The 20,271-nt window shown below is 45.3% G+C and overlaps 1 protein-coding gene across 7 annotated transcripts in view; it reads right to left on the reverse strand.

The window, feature by feature from the left end:
- Nucleotides 1-20,271, reverse strand: part of tmc6b (transmembrane channel-like 6b) — a 31,197-nt gene that overhangs the window by 2,743 nt on the left and 8,183 nt on the right. For 6 of the 7 annotated variants that reach the window (XM_088927739.1, XM_088927741.1, XM_088927740.1 and 3 more), the window contains 17 exons: nucleotides 18,057-18,215; nucleotides 17,029-17,162; nucleotides 16,629-16,793; nucleotides 12,848-13,000; nucleotides 11,668-11,776; nucleotides 10,960-11,047; nucleotides 9,858-10,112; nucleotides 9,368-9,546; nucleotides 8,897-9,041; nucleotides 8,115-8,270; nucleotides 5,670-5,863; nucleotides 5,159-5,249; nucleotides 4,034-4,131; nucleotides 2,927-3,022; nucleotides 2,444-2,519; nucleotides 1,804-1,937; nucleotides 185-361 (listed from right to left, as the gene is read on the reverse strand). In XM_088927739.1, coding sequence (XP_088783865.1) covers nucleotides 185-361; nucleotides 1,804-1,937; nucleotides 2,444-2,519; nucleotides 2,927-3,022; nucleotides 4,034-4,131; nucleotides 5,159-5,249; nucleotides 5,670-5,863; nucleotides 8,115-8,270; nucleotides 8,897-9,041; nucleotides 9,368-9,546; nucleotides 9,858-10,112; nucleotides 10,960-11,047; nucleotides 11,668-11,776; nucleotides 12,848-13,000; nucleotides 16,629-16,793; nucleotides 17,029-17,162; nucleotides 18,057-18,109 — 2,303 coding nt within the window. In that variant the 5' untranslated portion in view covers nucleotides 18,110-18,215. Of the gene's footprint in view, nucleotides 1-184; nucleotides 362-1,803; nucleotides 1,938-2,443; nucleotides 2,520-2,926; nucleotides 3,023-4,033; nucleotides 4,132-5,158; nucleotides 5,250-5,669; nucleotides 5,864-8,114; nucleotides 8,271-8,896; nucleotides 9,042-9,367; nucleotides 9,547-9,857; nucleotides 10,113-10,959; nucleotides 11,048-11,667; nucleotides 11,777-12,847; nucleotides 13,001-16,628; nucleotides 16,794-17,028; nucleotides 17,163-18,056; nucleotides 18,216-19,069; nucleotides 19,224-20,271 lie in introns of those variants that run through there. The other variant, XM_088927743.1, reaches the window with a different exon arrangement.

The raw sequence follows: 20,271 nt of genomic DNA on the forward strand, positions 1-20,271 counted from the left end.
GCTGCTGATCGAGTCAGATATCAAAAGGAGTCAGATGTTTTACTGTTGTGTACCAGAGCAAAGCTGCTACAGATAATGCTCTCTGTACTTCTTTCCACTGTAATGACATACACGAACTGTGATGCAACTCATGCAGTAATTAGACAGAAGAATACCAACATGTTTGTAAGCCGTGTTGACTTACAGGAAGATGCCCCCTGCAATGAAGAGGAACAGGGGGTTCTCCACCAGGTACGTGTGCACCCAGGCGAGCCAGGCCAGGTCTGGATTGGTGCTCTTGAGCTTCTCAGCCCACTTCTTCCCCGACTGAAACATGCTGTTCAGACCACGGAAAGGCCCACAGCTCTCAGAGGGCTTGATCCTGCAGAAGGAATATTACAATTCCTAAGCAGCCATATCACTCTGCAACTCAGAACTGGCAGCCCACAGAAGCTCAGCAGGTGTGAGCCTGGGCAGTACCTAGATGAGAGAGCTCCTGGGAACAAAACTAAGGCTGCTGCTGGAAGAGGTGTTAGTGGGGCCAGCAGTGGGCGCTCACCCTGTGGTCCATGTGGGTCCTAATGACCCAGTAAAGTGACGGGGACACTACACTAAACAGGCGCCGTCCTTCGGATGAGACATAAAAGCTCTGTGGTCATTAAAAATCCCAGGCTGTTTCTCAAAAAGAGCAGGGGTGTAACCCCAGCGTCCTGGCCAAATTTCCCATTGGCCCTTACCAATCATGACCTCCTAATAATCCCCATCTCTGAATTGGCTTCATCACTCTGCTCTCCTCCCCACTGATAGTTGATGTGTGGTGAGCGTTCTGGCGCACTATGGCTGCCGTCACATCATCCAGGTGGGGCTGCACATTGGTGGTGGTGGAGGGGAGACCCCATTACCTGTAAAGTGCTTTGAGTGGAGTGTCCAGAAAAGCGCTATATAGGTGTAAGCTATTTTTTTTGGTTGTTTTTAAGCGTTCTTTAAAACTCATGTTCTGCATCTACAGACTTACAGAAACTGCCAACTTGGGCTCACTCAGACACCTAAGGCCTCCCTGCTTTTGTTCCTGTGCGAGTGTGCACCCCTCCTGCGATCTGTGCTGAACCCCCTGAATGGGCGTCCCCCGATGGATTAAGACATGAGTAGCTGAAAGGGTCAGGGGATTCATTCCTCCTTCTCGCCCTTTTTATTTTCATTTGCCTTATTCATGCCTGTGAGCTGTGAGGAAAAACACCCACTGGGCGATTCCCAATTGAACGGGTATATAACAAAAATAAAGGGAAAAATTAATTTTGTAAAGACAGCTCTGTTTAGCCAGAGGAGGTCTGACCTGTGAGAGTGAGTAATTCAGGGCAAGGAGGGTCTCCCTTTTGGGCTATTAAAGACCATGCTCTTCTTTCCATGTCTCTCTCCAGTTTGGAAAATTACATTTTTGCTTGTATTCCATTTAATTCAAGAGTAAAATTACTCCCATTTTGGCCAAATGGTACAACCCAATGGTAAATCCTACACTTTTATACTTTTAAACTACATCAAAAGCAGAGGTGGAACGAAAAATAGAAAGAGCTGTTCTAACCTAAGATTTACTTTGTCTCTGAATCGAAACACACAAGTCGAATATCCAGTGCTATGAATGCAATAATTTCCCCAGGGCAGCACTTAAATAGTGTTTAATGAACTCAAGATAAACGAATATGTACTGTTTTTGTGCACGTTTCTCTTTGTTTTGCGGCTGCTTGTTAGGAATTTCCTTGTGCCCCAGTTCCTCTGCCAGGACCACCAAGTCCCACACACACAGACCGGGAGGGAGGCGATACTTACGCCCAGAAGGTGTACGTGACAGTGACCGCGGCCCCTAGGAAAGAGGGGAAACACAGCAGGCTGATGAAGATGGTGGTCATCTGACTGGCCCTCCACGGCTTCCTCGGAGATTGGCAGTTCATCATCAGACTGGTCTGCAAGGTCAGACAGCAGTGCCTTAACATCAGCTACGTTCAGCTGGTAACATTTTCAACACCACGATACCATGCTCAAACTGTCAAGGTAAAATGCAGCCATGCAGTTATTCATGTCTGCTAAAAGCTGGATTCATAATTTGATCCACCTGACCTGAATAAAATAATCCTGAAACGGCAGCCTGGAGAAATGTGCAGGTGGATCAGGGGAATTCTACTACAGGCTGTCTCTGATTAGCGATGCTGTTACAGCTGCAAGACTTGCTTTCTCATGGATAGTAACTGCTTTTGAAATTAATGACCCATACATTCAGTTGTGATCAAGACTGAATGCATGGAATTTGCATATGTATTCTCAGGTGTGTTAGGATATTTAGGTTTAGGAAAGGACATTACAGCAAAACTGCACATTATAGAATTCTTAGCTACCAAGTGATTAAAAATGCTGTGTACTAAAGGCCCTGAACACGAGACCACCAAACTGGTCTCTTGACATTCTTACCCACCTTTTTAATATAAAATAAAAGCAGTAGTTTGATAATCTGCATAGCAGGAAGTAAGGGGGAAAACAGCACACCCAACCTAGAGGGGAAAAAAAGATATTCTGTGATATTCAATCAAAATGATTTCCATGACAGGCATCAAACTCAAAACAGCATTTAAATGCCCTTCAAAACATGCTTTTTTGCATGGGGATAAAACTACACTTTTACTATTACAGTACGAATGACCATTTGGGGTACAGTAACTAAGCACATTTTCTGACAGTCTGAGTCAAGTTCTAACACGGCAAGAGTAACTTAAAAATGGCATGCTACCACTAAAACAAAATTTGAATAATTTTCCATTTGAGGAAGTGAGAGATCTATTGGGAACTTCTCACACGCATCGTTCAATAGGAACATCCAGTAAATGAACTGATGCCTGCTTTCACATGCGAAGCTAATGCACCTATCGATTTCTTGAGAAAAGAAAGCTGTGGTTTTCACCAGGCTAGTGTCTGCCCGTAGATAAGTTCCAGCACATTACGGGCAATGTCGAACTCGGGTTTCCTCTTCCTCTTCAGGGCTCTCTGAGAAAACAGCCTGCAAGCAAAGAAAGGAGTTGCAGAGGAAGAGCTGTGGCCACCAGAACCGCGTTTCACTTTGAATCATAGTACCCACAGCACACTGAGGGAATTAACTCAATCTGCCAGTCAAAAACTGGCATTCCGCTGAACAACAGAAAATACCATTTCCTAAAATTGTGCCTACTTTTGCCTACTATTTGATAGCATTTGTTTATCGAGTTCTTCAAGCTCAAGACCCATATAATTTCTCTGGCTTCTGTAAAAATGTCCTTATATCAGGTCTGAGTAAAAGCCAGAAAATTATGTGAAAAAGTGTTTGTAATGCCTGTCCTCTAATATATATCCATCCACCCATTTTCTAACTGCTTTATCCTGGCAAACCAAAGGCACCAGGCTGGGTACACCCTGGACGAGACCAGCCAGTCCATCGCCGGACACGCACATACTGGTACGTTGCCTTCTGGGAAACTGGCCCCAGTGTGAGTGTGGGTGTGTTTGAGTCTGTCTTTGGACTGTGGGGGGAAACCAGACCACCCTGAAGAAACCCACGTGAACAGAGGGAGAACATACAAACTCCACACAGATACCGCTCCAGGAACTGAACCCAGGAGCCCAGCACTCAGAGGCAGCAATGCTAACCACTGCACTACCCTGTTGCCACTCTAGTACACAGCGACTTTAAATTGATTAATATTTTTTTACCCGTGTGCTTGCAAGTGTACAAACAGCGTCTGTTTCTTAGATTCAGAGAAAACCGTGGGGAAAATTGTTACTCTTCCATCCTTACTGAGCATGTTTGGTTTGGTAAGTATAAAACTACCACAAGTATTGTCATTCATACCGATAAAGAAAGGTTTTCCCATGGTAAAATAACATGACAGAACTTCTATACCAATGTACTGTACAACTTGTGATTTAATACATTGTTTGTAAGTACTTTGCACTAAATGTAACGATGAGCCTATGCTGGTAAAGAAAAAGTTAATTGAGGTCCTTCTTGAAATGACAGAACTGCAATTAAACATACTTCCAGAGGAATTCCCCAAAGAGGGTATCCAGTAAGGTGAAGATGAAATCCATCAGCAAAAAGCGATACAGCTCCTGTCCAACAAAGGTCTCCCAGCACTGAGAAGAAGAGAATGAGAAAAGTTACCAGAGTTTGCAGCTGTGGGATTTAAAAATAAATACGTGCTGCACTTTTATTTTCAAAGTAATGCCGAGGCAACGATGTCTTAAAATACTTGAGAAGCAAAAGCACACAGTTGTAACATGTGTAACAGCTGACAACCAAAGACATGCAAGCATCCACTTATTTCACAGGTACTGATATTATCCACAGTAATGATATTATCTTGTATGACTGCAAATCAAAGCTAGACAAATATATTACTTTCCTTTTTGTTCAACAACTAAGGCTGAATTTCTCAAGGCCCACTGGCAAGCAGAATCTATGTAAGCCAACAACAGATGACAGATCTGGGGCTACTGTTAAATTGCGGCAGTTGATTAAAGATACTCAAGAGCAAATTAAAAAAAAAAAATTGTAGTTTATGCAGATCATCAGGAGCAGAGCTGAGCACCTCTTGTGTAAGAGGTAAGGTATTTATTCTTAGTGTCTCAATTCAAGTTTAGTTCTGTTACATCGCCAAAGTCAAATATAATATCATACCATAAGAAATTTGGAGCAGAATCACAAATAGAAAACAGTGAACACAGGTGAAGGTCAAGTATTCTCTCTTATCTTCCCTTCACCCAATTCAGGGTATTGGTCACCCTATCTAGGCAGGCAAAGGGCACAAGGCAGGATTCATCCTGGACGGGATGCCTGTCCATCGCAGGGCACGCAGACACAGACGTGCACCAACTCACACCAGAGCCAGTTTCTCCCAGAAGTCAATTAACCCACCAGCACGTCTGGACTGTGGGAGGAAACCGAAGCACCCAGAGGAAACCCACGCAAACACGGGAAGAACATACGAAACCCTGGGTCCAAAATTGAACCGAGGACCTCACCGCTGCAAGGCAGCATTGCTAACCACTACCACTGCCCTCTCTCCTAATGTTAGTAGCCAATCAGAGCAGACTGCCAAGGACTGGGAGTCTTGCACTGTCCACCAGCCTGCTTGACCGAAACCAGAGGTCAATCTCTCACCTCCAAGTTCACACTCTGTGGGTTCTTGGCAATGTTTCTCAGCCAGTGGTAACACAGCACTCCCAGCAAGCTCACTTTCAGCACCAGGTTCCTGCAAACAGCCCAGAATAGTCATGTAACTGGAGGGCAGTTCTGCTTTGCAACAGCACCCTATCCATTCACCGTTCCTCTTCTTAGCAATGCATGAAGACGGAATAAAAACGCACTCTCTGAAGACAACATAACCGACTTCATTTTCCTAATCTAGCTGACATCATGTTAGAGCAGGGGGAAAATCATAGCACTAGACCTATTTGTCAGTGAATTCCTTATTTGACTGGAACAAGGAGCTCAGATTTCCAGTCAGATTCCAGCTGTATACTCCCAGCTAATTTGGACCTGTAGATCAGGGTTATTCAATACAATTCCAATTCCTTAAAAGTTCAAAACATCACAATGCTATTAAGGATATTTTCCAGCTTAAAGTAAACTTTTTAAGCGGAAGAATGAACAGACAAATTCCATTTGTTACCTGAAGATGGCGACATAGGTGTGCATACTGGGTGAGCTGAACTCCTCCATCCAGGCTACTGTGTTGAAGAAGCCCGGTACCAGCAGGTTAATACTGGAAACCACCACAGGCAGAGCTAGCAGACTGGCTTCTTGCAGCAGGAGACCCTCTGGCCTGCTGTTCTGGTCAACATTTCGTGTCCTCGTCCTCAGGTCCTGTGTGGAACACACAGAACCAGGGCTGGGATCAGTTGCTTTGCTCCACTGTAACAATACTCTCAATCCAGTCAGATACCAGTACAGCATTTCACTCTCCCAGCTCTGTTAGAATGTGGAGCATTTATGTTATGAGAAGACGATAAGCAATTCATTCAATTATTATAACCGCAAAGAAAGAGGCTGGGACTATCTAATGAGCTGCCTGGGAGATGACTCTTTCCAACTGCATTGTAAAACAATAATACAAATTATTTTCGTCTTGGTCATGCGATGATTGTCCCAATACTGCAGCAGGTAGGAGAGAAATGGGACTATTCTGATGCCAGTGTATCGGCAGCAGAGTCCACAGAAGAGCTCTAAAATAACCTGATGAAAAATATATAATATCTGAGGTAGTACATATCTAGAATTTATTTTAAATCAATGTGTGATCTACTTTGAGCTTGGTTTCTCAACAAACAAAATATCTTCGGCTTATATCAGCTATGACTATGGAGATCACCACTCCAAACGGACACTGATTTTGTAAACCTCTGCCTGGCCAGGCGCCATGTTAAGACCTTGTGGTTGTGGTCCTGGATGGTGCAAAGATGAGCTCATTACATGGCAGCACCCAGCCAAGACTGAAAATCTTAAAACCAGGAGTAACAACATTATCTGATGCAGTGCTTGTGTGTGTCACACACACATGCCTTCAGGTCGTTTGGTTTCATCACACACGTCAGATCTCCTTAGACTGGATAAGAGATTGTGAATTATGGAGGTTTCTCTGACAGCTCTTGCACCCACTTGCTGTCTTTCCAGTACCTACACTCCCAACAGGATGTTGTGGCAACAGCTAGTTTAATCATAATCGCACAATAGCACTGCATTTTTTGTTGTGGGGGGGGGGGGGGGGGGGTAAACTCACAGTTTCTGGTGAGCTCTGTGGATTCCTGTAGGTTGATGTCTTTTATGGATTCTTATATTTCTTATAGTTTTAAAGCAATGTTTATCTGTACTGTTTAGATTGTTTTTGTATGTTCGTGCCTATGTGAAACAGCTGCTTGGGTGCTAAACAAATTTCAAAGAAATCAGACAAAGTATTATCGTATCATATAAAAGTGGATGGAATTGTTTTGTGTTTTTTTAAGGATACGCCTTAAAAAAAACAAAACAATTCCATCCACTGCATAGGCAGACATTCTAAACAGAAACCCTTGAAAACTCACCTACGTGGTTATCATCATAAAATACTGCTAATTTCACTGAATGAGAACACATACCTAAGCAGCACAGAACAATCATTTTCCATGTGGGAGAAAAAAAAACTGGACCAACAAGGAGACCCTTTCCTTGGCTGCTTGAACCAGGCCCTGTGGTTGATCCCAGGCTCATGCCTGTGCCTGCTAACATTCCTGGGAATCCGTGAAGATTCCCACCCCCGCTGTCGCGCATTTAATTCCCCGAATCCCTGTGAGCAAGGTGAACTCACACATGGGTCCCATCACTTTGAGGCTGTAAGTCACATTACTCTGGGATTCAGAGCAGTTAAGTACACAAGCATCTAAAGAGCCGGGGATTCACAAATCTTTCTGCTAACTGATGATCTCCACCCTCAGTGCCACCTTCTCATTTGCAAAAAGGATCATTTGAAGTTCTCCAGGTTTGGAAATGCTAGGTTACCTCGCCTGTGTTGAAGCTCACCTTGCAATATGCACGATATACGCAAGAGAGACACCCTGCAGAAAACCTTGCGCCGATCATACAGAGAACGGAGCCCAAACAATGCAGCTACTCACTCCTACATACATCAAGAGGCTGATCATCTCTCACAGCTCTCAGCTCTCACATTTTTATTCACTGGTATTAATTTTATTAATCAAAACATGAAACAAATTCAAATGTACAAACCTCAGGTCCTGTTGTTTTAATCACAGCACACTAAGATCAGCATTATTCTAACAGCAAGTAGTAAAGCATATAATATAAGCAGAGCATGTTTGTCCTATGATGCTAGGCCTAATCCAAGCTGTAAATAAAAATACAAGACACTACCTAATAACAGAAGGCCGTGAGCGAGGCTGAGAGTTCATTTTCTATGTTTTTTTAATTCTTGGTCACATCATCCAAACATACTCTGCAGTTTGACCAGGGGGTTTTGATTGTGAAAAATGTTTTGGAAAATCCGAGCAATGCCCCCCATGATTACACAGCGCATGTAGTTTGGACATGTGCTGTATAACCTCCGTGTCCACTACGGTCTTACCTGGTGCATGTAATCAGAGAAGTAGTATGTGGCCAGGACACAGCCCAGTGTGACTCCCAGGCACATTGCCCAGGCCAGCATGTGCACCATCACCCACGCCAGCCTCTGAAGCAGGCTCGTCTTGTTCTTCCTGAGGGCCAGCTCTGACAGCAGCTCCTGCAGCCGAGAGGTCACAGGGAGAGTGAACAACTTGCTTTCATCTCCAGTATGTGGCTTTGTCATTGGTCTCGGGGGGGGGGCAACAGCTGTTGTTGTCAAGGGCTGCGCAGTCCCCCTCTCCCTTCCTGCCCTGCTGCGTCACTGGCTTTTCTGAACTTCATTGTCGTCTGCAGCCCCGGGTGGAATGTTTTCCCCCTTTCCAACCCTTCCCAGGAAAACAGAAATCTTTCTGTGGAGTCAGGTCAGGACTATACTCAGTGCCGGATTTCCATTTAGGCACAGTGCCTAGGGCCGACGAACTTTTTAGGGCCTACAAAGGAGGGAAACACTAGTGACTAACGAAAAATGAGCTGAAACTAGAATCGAAGTGATGGCCGCTTGACTCACTCCATCGATCACGTGGTTTAGCATTAGAAAAGTTTAGTGCATCATGTCAATCGACGTCATTCAATTGGCGTTGACCCCTCTTTTTGCACATTTCGGAGTGAAAGTGCCTAGGGCCTACGAACACCAAAATCCAGCCCTGACTACACTGCCCCTGTATGCTAACTGCTCACTCTCGTCTGGCAGCATAATCAAGTAGGACAATTCCAGCTGTGTGTGCCCAAGTGTTGTCAAACTACCTTCAGCTGAGTGCTGATGTTCTCACACTGCAGCTTTACAGAGCTCTTCTTAATGACTTTAAAATCCCAGGAACAGAACACCTTCATCGCCAGGTCACCGTGAGGGGTGTCTATCCGGTAACTTTCACCAAAAGACTTCGACATGCTGCAAAAACAGAAAAGCACAAGCGCTGGTTTAACCATCAAGGAAATCTGTGTTTCCAGGCTGCATATAGCTCCTGACTTCGCACTCCAGAAGTGTGACACCATATCTGGACAAATGAACAAGTTAACAAAGCCTTTTTAAAGGGATCTACAGTTGGAAATATTATTTAGCAGATCAGCAGTTCTAAAATGGCTTGAATAATGAAAGCCAAGCTGATCATTTGGCTTTCATTATCCATGAAACATGTTATGTCTACGCGTTTTAATGTTGTGCAGCACGTAATCCAACCGGCACATCATCTTAAAAGAATCACCAGCACAGCTAACCTGAAGACAAGGATGATGCAGGTGATAAAGAACGAGATGCCAATGGTGAAGAAGTAGGCCAGAGGCATGTTGTAGGGCATCCTTTTCTCATCAGAGGCTCCGGCTGCAGGGCTAGAGCTGCTGTTCAAGGTAGAGTTGGTGTAGTAGCCATAAAACATCACAGTATCTGTAAAGTAGCCCTGTGCAGAAACAGAATGGGCAGAATTAGATACGTCAACCGGGCGACAGAAGGCCCATCTGCCCCAGTCATGCCTCGAAAGCCTAACTGCGACAGTACAGGTGTTTATTCAACCAGAATCTTAAAGAATTTGTCATGAAACCTCCCCTGCTTTAAATTACTTTAAAATCCTCAGCTACCACTTGTCTGTGCTGACTGGGAATTATTCTGGGTGTACAGCATGTTGGCAAATCCGTCTGAGCCCGGACGGAAGGAATGCTAGCGGGTCTCGGGTGTCCGGACGGGAGCGCCGACGGTCAGGCCTGTCCTTACCGCCCCCGTGAGCAGCTCCAGGCCCAGGAAGGATCTGTTCTTGACGTCCGGGGGCCGGTGGACCACCTGCGGGATGACTAGGAAGAAGGTGTTGACGAGGAAGAGGAAGACGTTGAAGAGCAGCAGGGTCCTGAGGAAGACGAAGTAGGAGAGCACGCCCGTCCCGAAGCGGCCGCCCAGCTGCTTCAGCGCCACCTGCCACAGCTGCAGGCGGTGCAGGAAGGCCAGCCAGCTGGACCAGCCCTGCCGCAGGCCCTGCGCAAGACAAGCCACAGAACACCGCCGCTGGCCGTCATCTAGTGGAACACTTTCAGGCGTCCTAAAACACGTCCAGGCTCAGAGCCGCTCGGCTGAGGGCCGATGGACCGCCTGACTGTGCTCACAGCAGCAGGGAAAAACACAACAACCGCACCTCAAAACAATTCTTCACTATAAATATCAGTGTCAAAGGAATATTCCTTTTGATCAATTGCATGGTCAAACGCATGATTCATACAAACCCAACTGCAAATTAAGTAAACTAGAATGGCAATTACTGAGCATAGTGCAGTAATGCAGTGATCAGTTCATGGACTTGCGGCTCTGCGACTTGTTGTGACACACCTAAGTTTGTCTTCATTTCAGGATTTTGCGTTTTCTAATGGATTCTGTACACTTGTTTGCTACACGTGAGGAGCAATTTACATGCAAAAAAAAATTGCATGTTAAAAGTTAGAAAATACTTAAGGTAGGATGTTACATAGAGTTGTTACGCAACATAAAAAAAACCCTTCAGAAAAAAATGAGTCAGACTTTGCTCCTGGTACAAAGGATACAAACGTACCCACAGTGACGTTTTATGCAGAGCGGAAACTACAGTTCTTCGTAAGGATTTGGCAACACTTAACCCTTCACTTGCCAGCTAGGAGCAAAAATTACCAAATAAAATTTTTTTTTGCTAATTAGAAAATTGTTTCTTAGCATTTTCTGGCTTCCTCTGAAACCCGTGGACTCTCATGCCGTTCGGCTTCTGTCGTTTGATTGTAAGTGAACGTTAAAGGGGTAAAGTGCACCTTGTAACCCAAGGTCGTGTTTTGCACACAGCTGCAGGCCGGTTACTCACAATGATGAAATAACTCTTGATGTGGCTGCAGCACGGAATCTCACTGCGGGAAACAGAGCGCCCTCCTTTATAGTTACAGGCCAGTTTCCTGCGGACAAATTCAAGAAAAAACAGAATTTGTCTTTCTTTTCCCCATGCGAATCCAGGATGTCCCAGCTATACAATGCAAGAAATTGTATACCTAATGCAAGAAACTGTATATGGCTAATAAAGTGATCTTATCTAAAAAAAAAAAGGGCCCGTGCCTGTGGCTGGAAGGTTGCCGGTTCAAATCCCACGGCCGGCAGAGGAATCCTACTCCGTTGGGCCCCTGAGCAAGGCCCTTAACCCCAACTGCTCCAGGGGTGCTGTATTAAATGGCTGACCCTGCGCTCTGACCCCAAGCTTCTCTCCCTGTCTGTGTGTCTCATGGAGAGCAAGCTGGGGTAAGCAAAAAGAAATTCCTAATGCAAGAAATTGTACATGGCTAATAAAGTCTTATCTCTTATCTTATCTTATCCCCTGTCTAGACCTTGCACTCTTCATGTACTGAAACCAATTATTAAAAAAAAATCTCATGAACTGCAGATATCTGAAAGAGAGGAGATTGAAAGATGGGCTGTTGCCTGTATCCAGTGGCAGGTATGAATCAGAATAACCCCCCCATCTCCACTGAGAGCAGGCAGCGTGAGGGTTCGGGCTCGGGCTCGGGGTGGAGGCCATGCCTACCGGAGCTCAGACTTCTCGCTCAGGCTGAGGGGCATGGTCCGCAGCGTGCGGGCCCGATCACTGGCTGGCAGGCTCTTCAGGTTGCTGATCAGACGCTCCGTCTTTAGAGCTGAAACCAACCGGACCATCAATGAGATCATTGCAACAGTGTTTTCACTCCTGTGTGGTTGTAGCACACCCGCCGAGACAAAAAAAGTAAGGCGAGCTCTCCCACTCGCGCATCAACAGCTTGAATGAGACGGGCCAGATTAAGGTTTTCTCATTTTCCTCTTCCAGGTGGTCTAGCTAAAGCTCCACCTGCCTCTCTGGCCTGGGCAACGTTATTAGCCAGAAAGTGGGTTTTTAAACTTGTGGAAGTCTCTCTGTGCAGACGCACAGTAAGTGGGTCAAATAATAATTTCTATTTTTGAGAAGGCAAACATACAGTCTCACCACTATATTCATTTCTTCTTTTCTACTATACGAGTTATAAATAAAGGTCTTCCACTCCTGGCTTCCATAATTGGAACCAGGAACTGCACTTCATTTAATTTCACTTCCTTCATTCTAAAGAAAAAAAAATGTAAAGCCAATGTACTGCATATCTAACCCTCCCACATGAAGTGTTACTTTGTAGACTAGAAGACAGTAAAATAAACAGGTGGTGCGAGTGGAACAGGCCAGTGTGCAAATGACTGACGAGAACTGGGTGCCCACAAGACGCAAGTGTCGTTTGTGAGAACCTGACGGCAGACGACAAGCTGCTGATGCAGAATACCACTTTGGTGCTTCTTAACTCACGGGATATGAAGTAAAATGAGTTAATGTATGGATGGTACAGGGGTCATCTAAAGTATCTTAATTCAGCTAAATAGGAAATTAAAGAGCTTGCTTGCTCCAATTAAAAAAATCTTGGTTTTCAACCACTCGTTTATTTTTCATGTACTCTGTACAGGATATATATTAGGGTTTGGGTGGTATCGTCTTTGACGAGACGGCTGGATAGCTTGATCCAGGCAAGCCCGGCGGAATACTCCATTAAACGGCTTGAACACATTAACCTCGGCTCAATGTCAGTACTGATGTCGGGGCCCCACTGCGATTCTAGGGCATGTGCAATTGCCCCCGGGCACCCCCCTGGGTGCACTCCGACAAAATCCGCGCGCAACGGCGACGGGGCGCGGCCAGGCGGAGCCCTCACCGTCCTCGTCCTCGCCCACCGCCACCCCGTATCCGCGGATGCTGGGCCGGGAGGAGTGGGAGAAGTCCCGGATGGAGGGCCGGCTCTGGTGGCGACGCCGCAGCTGCAGGGTGCGGTTGTAGTACTGAGAGATGATGGCACCGCGGTTGCGCCCTGGGGCAAGGAGGGGGGAAGGGACACGCAGTCAGCAGCCGGCGATAAAAACCCGGGACAGCGGAGCCGACGCCAGGAACCCGAACTCCCCTCAGGTCTGCGCTCGCTGGTGACTAATACTTCTCTGGCCTTTGCGCATGATACAAGCCACGATGACATCACGGTGGTGCGTCAATGACAGAAAACTGCGCAAGAACAATCTTGAGAATGTTATTTAAAGACCTTACAGGTTCGGTTTCAAGAAACTCCACTATTTAGTTATAATGCATCAGCTACCTCAGCAGATTGTAGGATTTTGTTTGATTTTACATATAAGACCCCTGAAGAGCCTGTGAAAAGTGCTGTTGTGTAGCTATGACCCCACCACCACCACCAGCAGGCTCCTGTCCCACAACCCCGGATTTTTCCATGCTCTTGCAGGGGAAAGAAACTCCCAAGTCAGAGGCATCTGGAAGTTATTAGAGGGCTTGATCCATGGAGTCAGATTCTCCCCAGAGCTCCTTTGCTGAAGCTCTTGACAGACACATTTTCAAAACACAAAAGATTGAGGGCGGAAAACCAAAACCCATGAGGATATCGAGGGAGCTGATGCGTATAAGCAGGTCTGACATACTGCGCGTTTTACAGGAGATACCGAAATGTTCCCACCACAATAAGACCTTTTGCAGAAGGAAGTTGCTTTTGACACTGAAAGCTGATTCTGCCAGACAGCAGCAGTGCCAGCGGAAGATGAACTAGAGCATAGGTGAGGCAGAGAAGAGCCCTCTGTTGCAATGCCATGCAATAGTCCTGCATGCCTGAAACAGGCAACAAGCAGCACATATGCAGACGTTCATTGCTGTAGGGAGTAAAACGTCACAGGCAGCAGGTTTCACAAAATAAGCAAACCTAGGCCTGGAACAAATCAAAAAAGTAAGAACATTAACCTCTCCTCCCCACCCCCATCTTCACAATTATGCCCACGGGACTTGATGGTGAATTTTTATCTGGTAGATGAATGCGACAGATTAGAACAAAGACCAGATTAGAACACACCCACTGTCAGGCAACTGTGAAAAAAAAACAAACTTTTTTTTAACATTAAATTTCTTCACCATTACAATGTATCACAATTCTGCTTTCTCCAAATTTCTAAGTGGGTCTCAAGTTACGGAGGCAATGGAGGTTACGGACTGGACCATAGATCCGACAGAACAGGAATGTTTCCTCTAACTTTTCAGCAACTCAAACTTAAGTCAGCCTTTCACACCACACTTGTAAAAACCTGCTATGTTGAAAAATCATCTTTATCTTGCTGAAACTTAAGGTTTCACTTAAATTTCACACTTATAAACATCATGTGATGAAATATTTTTAGACTGAGATACACTCTTAGTCAAAAGTTATTTTAAAGTGCTGATGTTGTAAAACACACCCTGTTATCAATAAGGTTCTCAGACAGCTTGCTACAGTATGTGCACTGCAAGAGCTGGAGGCCTAAACCAAAGGCACGAGGAATACAATCTTATTTAGCTATGTATCTGCAAAGATTCATCATTCTAAGACCAATACGCAGGATCCTGCCTTGATCCTGTTCTGATCCAGATCCACAGATCCCTGAAGACCCCAAGTGGTTTTCTCAGGCATGTGCAAGATCTGCCGCAGAATGAGTTAGGATCACAAGGTAAGTCAAAGAGTGGTGTGGAGGAAATGTGTGGCATCAATGGATTGCAAGCAAAACAAATCCTGATTTGTTTTAAGAATAATATATGCATCTTATATATATATATTTATAAAGATATATGGAGTTCTGACAAAGGTTCAGGAGGGGATGAGGGTAGTGGGACGGATGAAACTCAGCTGCCATAACCCACAACAAATCCTGATGTAATTTCTCAGATTCCCATATATACCACACACCACCCTCTCCTCTTCCTCGCTTGTCTCCACCTTCTCAGCTGCCCCTTGGTCGCCTTTTCACCGGGCAGGAGGGTCCTACCCCCGTGCTACCCCCAGGAGGTTGGCCCTCAGCCAAGCTGGTGAAGCCAAGTCTTCACCAACTTAATTCCCAATTCTGCTTTCACACAATCTCCGGCTGCCCTCACGCCTTGAGAAATATCTTAACACTGGAATTTCAGCAGCATTCCGTTTAAAAGTGTCCTGCACATATAGTTGAGTGCCGTGGTGTCCGAGATGCAAAGGGACTACGAGCACAAAACAAATATCCCATTCCTGCAGGATTCCAGGAGCAGCTCCAAAGCAGCAGGAACTATCCTTACACTTGCTCTAAGCTGGTTTAGGATTTGCAGTGGTACTACCACATTACTCAAAGTGAATATTCTGCCCGCCATTGCAAGAGGTCGCAGCACAGTTCAACGAAGGTTTAAGATCAATTTTAAACCGTGACGAAAACGGCCATTTTCTAGAGAACACCAGGAGAAGACACACACATAAGGTGCAAGCCCCATATTGTCCCGAATTCCAGCAGCGATACCACAAGTTTTGTAGTCTGGCTGCAGCCATGTGCGTCCTATGTTATGACCATGCATGGGTGTTTGTGAGTGACCATTACCAATCTTGCTGCAATCATGGAAATTATTTCCACTTATGGCGCAGTGGCTTTCCTGATAACGTTGTCCCCGCTTTCAGTTACTCCTGCGGTGTCACGTACAACAAGTGACACTTGTTGAGGTGCCTTGATAACAATCTGGCCCTGAATGTCAACAAGACAAAAGAACTCATTGTGGACTTGAGGAGACCCAGAGGGAGTCGCGCCCCAATCTCATCGTTGGCACAGCAGTGGAAACTGTCAGCTGCTTCAGGTTCCTCAGTCTGCAGATCTCCACTGGCTTGGCTTGGTCACACAACACTGTAGCCAGTCTAAAAAAGGCACAACAGCACCTGCACTTTCTGCAGGTGCTTAAAGAAACGCGGTATGGGGAAGCAGCTCCTCCTGAACTTTTACCGGTGCACCATAGAAAGTTAGAAAGTTTCCTCCCTCGTGGCATCACTGTGCAGTACAGCAATACTACCGTGCAGGACAGAGACGCTCTACAAAGGCTTGTGGAAACGGCACAGTGGATTATAGCACATGACTTACCATTAATAGAAGAGATTCACACCATCAACTGGTGAGATTCAAACCATCCGCTGTCGCAACAAAGGACAACCCGTCACGCAAGCAGTACCGCACTATTAAAGCACAGACCACTAGGCTTGAGAACAGCTCCTACCCTCCTGCAGTGTGGATCCTCAACAGCTAACTGTGCAGCGCCTCGGTCTCAATGCACTTTTTGCATGGTCTACCATGTTTTTTTTTCCTTTCTCACTACTACATATTTATTGTTCCCATTGTTATTATTTATTATGTCTGCAATGCACTGTCTACATTGTGCAGTGCTGTCTGTGTATTGTGTATGTCCTGAGAGAACAGTGCGAATAAGAAATTCCAACGCACATGTACATATGGCAGTAAACCCCTCTACTCCCTACTCTCCACGACAGTTATTTCTGAGACGTCCCGTACAGCAGGTGTCCGTTTCAAATGCACCGAGGCCAGTCCAGGAGTGATGGTCCCAGGCCGGAGGCAGATTTCCGCAGCCCTAAACAGCGTAAGAGGCGCAAGGTCGCGCCGCCAGACGGGACTCACCGATGGTGCGGCTGGGCATGGCCGACAGCACCCTGAGAGTGGCGGCAGAGAAGTGCTCGCTCATAAGGGGGTCCCCATCTCGCACGCCCCCGCTGATGGGGAGCTCCCTCTCTCCCGGCTCATCCCTGCCGTGCCGGGCCGGAGAGGACAGGTAGGCCGGATTATCTGAGATAAAGAGACCAAAGAACAGGGGCCTTTCAGACGGAGAGCAAAAACCTGGGACACAAGAAGCGCGTCAAGTCAGATATTATTGTCCAGAGTTCTCTTTAAACACTGAATGCTTTTCTTAAATGACCAAGACATCCTAATTAAGATTAAAGCATTCAACCTCACATGGCTTGTGGAAACCTCCAACAGGCTCCGTTGACTTATTATTAGTTTGTAAAACCCCCGCTGTTACCTCGCCCCTCCCCCAGAATGTCATCCATCTCGATGACCTCCTGACCCTCCTCGTCCATGCTGTGGCTCTGCTCCTCGATCAGCTGGCTGAAGGAGTCGTGGACAAGGTTTTCGTCCATGGGACTTAAGGGACTCCTGCAGGGAAACAGGAAAAAAATCCTTACTGAGCAAGCGTGTAGACACAGTTCATACACATGCAGTGGCACGTGGCAGATAAGGCAGGTCATGAGATGGCTGGCTGGACCAGGGTTAGACTTTCTTCTGCTTTCAAGGAAGATTTCAACATCTGTATTCTTATAGTCATTCAAAACATAACCCTGTGTAAATTCCTGTGTAAATTTCCCTCCTGTGCTGAACTGCAACATCATGATAAACTTATCAACCCATCCCCCTCCCCAACCCTCCAAGGCAACTCTTAGAGGTGGATGACAGCCTCTGACACAGGGGCACTGCGAAGGAAGAAATTTAACAGTTTAGGAATGAGAGCAGGTCTAGACAAGAGACGAACTGACACAGAAACTGACAAAAAAAAATGAGAAGGAGGATGCAAAGCTGTTGTTGGGTGTTTTTTTTTCTTGTTCTGAAGAGTTACTTGATAATAGATTAAAACAAAGCTGCTTTTGCATCAGAGACAGAATACATACCCTAAAAAAAGATCAGAGCTCCCCAGAGAACAATGACAGAGAATAATAATGGACTGACAATTACAGACATTTTTACTATTTAATGGGCTCTCATGCAAATGAGCTGCAAAACAAGAGTGCAGAGTGTCACATTAGACTGCTGAGACTCTCCCACTCCTGATCGCAGTCTGTCCTGCGTTGGAACTGACTGTGTACCCACGGCCAATCGATAAGGCAGGCCAAGCAGAAGTCTGATAGCCAATCTTATTTCTTCCCTTCCTGCGAGCGGGTATACTGTATAAAAGTAATCTGTAATGCACAAAAGAAACGGGCTTTAGACGGATATTTAGGGGAGTGAATTGGAGGGGTGCTGGGGGATATGAAAGACTTAATATTTGTGACTCACTCTATCGCAGCTTCCATTTCCTCCAAGTCGCTGAAGCTGACCTTCCTCGCCATCCCACTACCAGTCTGTCTCGGGGTGACCGCAGGAGGGTAGCGATTACTGCAGGGGCTCCCTCGTCCAATCAGATTGCTGCCTTTCTTCAGTCATGCTCGCCGTTACCTGGGGAGACAGAAGGAATGCTCAGTCTTGTGCAAGCAGGCACGGCCATGCTTTCAGTCAGTCATCTCCTTGCTAGCGTGTGCTTCAAGAAAGGAATGGCTAGATGATCCAGCATGCGGACAAACCTTAAGCATAATTACCTTCAGAAGCGTGAAAAGAGAAGAGGTTTGGGTGCACATGAATGCTGCGCAATAATGCTTTACCAACGTGGAAAACAGCATGGTGCAACACTCATTTCCTTTCAACAGGAAGGCAATTACTCATAAGCAGATGTGGAACCAGGTGTTGCAGGCATGGGAGACGAGCTGAAAAAGAAGTGGTCACACACCTCTGTCCACTGGCAAGCTGTGATCTTGCTGCACCCCGTGTGCTAACAGCAGATAACCCAAGCAGACAGACCACTGGTGAAATGCTCTCGACACACTCGCAAGCTATGAGAAATTTAATGAGGAGAACACACAGTATAGGCAGTCTACAGAATATCCGCAGAGACTGTGTCTCCGATTTCTGTCAACGACAAACACAACCCAGACGCTTAGAGTATATAAATACATCCATATTCAAACACGATGGTTTAATTTGCATCTTGAATAAGATCAGACACACAATGAAGTCTGAGACACGATCTGAAAGCCACATCAGAGGCCAACCCAGAAGAACAAGCCGAAGCTTGAAATAACCATTTAAAAAAAACGAAATTCAATGCAAAAGAAAAGTTATGCTAACAAATGGAATGGACGCAGACATAGTTTGTTCTAGCCCTCTAATGCCTTGAAAACAGAAAGAAACCTTTAGGAAGACACTCAAGCGTAATAAGTTTGAAACTTGAACTCAATGTACTGTGGAGAACAAACCTCAAGAAAACAAACGTCTAAGTGCTCTGTGCCTGTAATTCTTTGGTGGAGACAGGGTGATCTTTCTTCCTGAAACAGTAAGTTTCTTCTTCCATCACTTGTCTGCAGCTCTGCAGTGATGTCAATGGAAATTTGAATTATTAATAAAGGCAGCTCTTCACAGAGACCCACTATTCCTTCCCACAGATCATCTGGGTCTCCTCCAGCTCCCTGACTTCATCACCGCGGACAGGGTGTCTGTAGGGCTTCTACATCATCTCAGATTTTTCATCCTCCCCCTCATCCAAGGGCTGGAAAATATGTTCCCACAGCCCGGCAGCCCTTCTTCGAAAACACATCTTCACAGGAAAAAAAAACAAGTTTCTTGTGGTAATGTTGCCATTTTCCTTCACTGTTTACAACAGAAAGCATAACAATAAGGAATAATAAACCCTTAGCTCAGCGCTGATCTGAGCCTCCACTGAGTTATAAACTATCCCCATCACAACAGCTTATGCACCTCGTCGGTATGAATTCAGTGAAGCCTCTAGAAATATTAATTCCCCGACTTAAAAAATATCTTTTAAAATATGTATATTCAGAGATCAATGACGGCAACTCTTGTTCTAATAAAAAAATATAAATCTGCATGTCAGCTTTATGATGTGTTCTGGGCAGTTCACAGTTTCTGTTACAGGAGAATAGAGTTCCTTTTGCTGCCACCACCAAGACTGTTGTGCACTGTGGACTAAGACCACATTGTGAAAGCCCCGTCACAGTGTCAGAAATCAAAACCACTAAATATCTTTAATTTACAAACATGGCCTGCTTCTACCAGGGGAGGATGTATATACATCCTTGTTCTCTATGTGTACTTTACTACAGAAAAAAATACCTTGATCCTTGGTCTTGGCACTACATGTAATACAATATGATGAAAATAAAATGTAGAAAAGTAAAAAAAAACAAATTCTAGGAGTTCACAATAAACACATTTTAAATCACCAGGAGATATACAGTAAATATCCTCCAGATAATATTTTCAGAATTCCATGAGAATTCAAAAGTATTACATTAATGAAGGAGCCACTTGATGTTAATTTGTGTTTGTTGGATAAAGACTAAAGAGGGATGCAAGAAAACAGACCAATCTCTCTTAGAAAACTTTTTTACTGCTGGCAGTAAATAAAATTGTCTATACATTTCTGCTTCCAGTTAAATCT

Source organism: Atractosteus spatula, chromosome 11 (assembly GCF_055471065.1).
Source record: "Atractosteus spatula isolate fAtrSpa1 chromosome 11, fAtrSpa1.hap1, whole genome shotgun sequence".
Classification (NCBI taxonomy): domain Eukaryota; kingdom Metazoa; phylum Chordata; class Actinopteri; order Semionotiformes; family Lepisosteidae; genus Atractosteus; species Atractosteus spatula.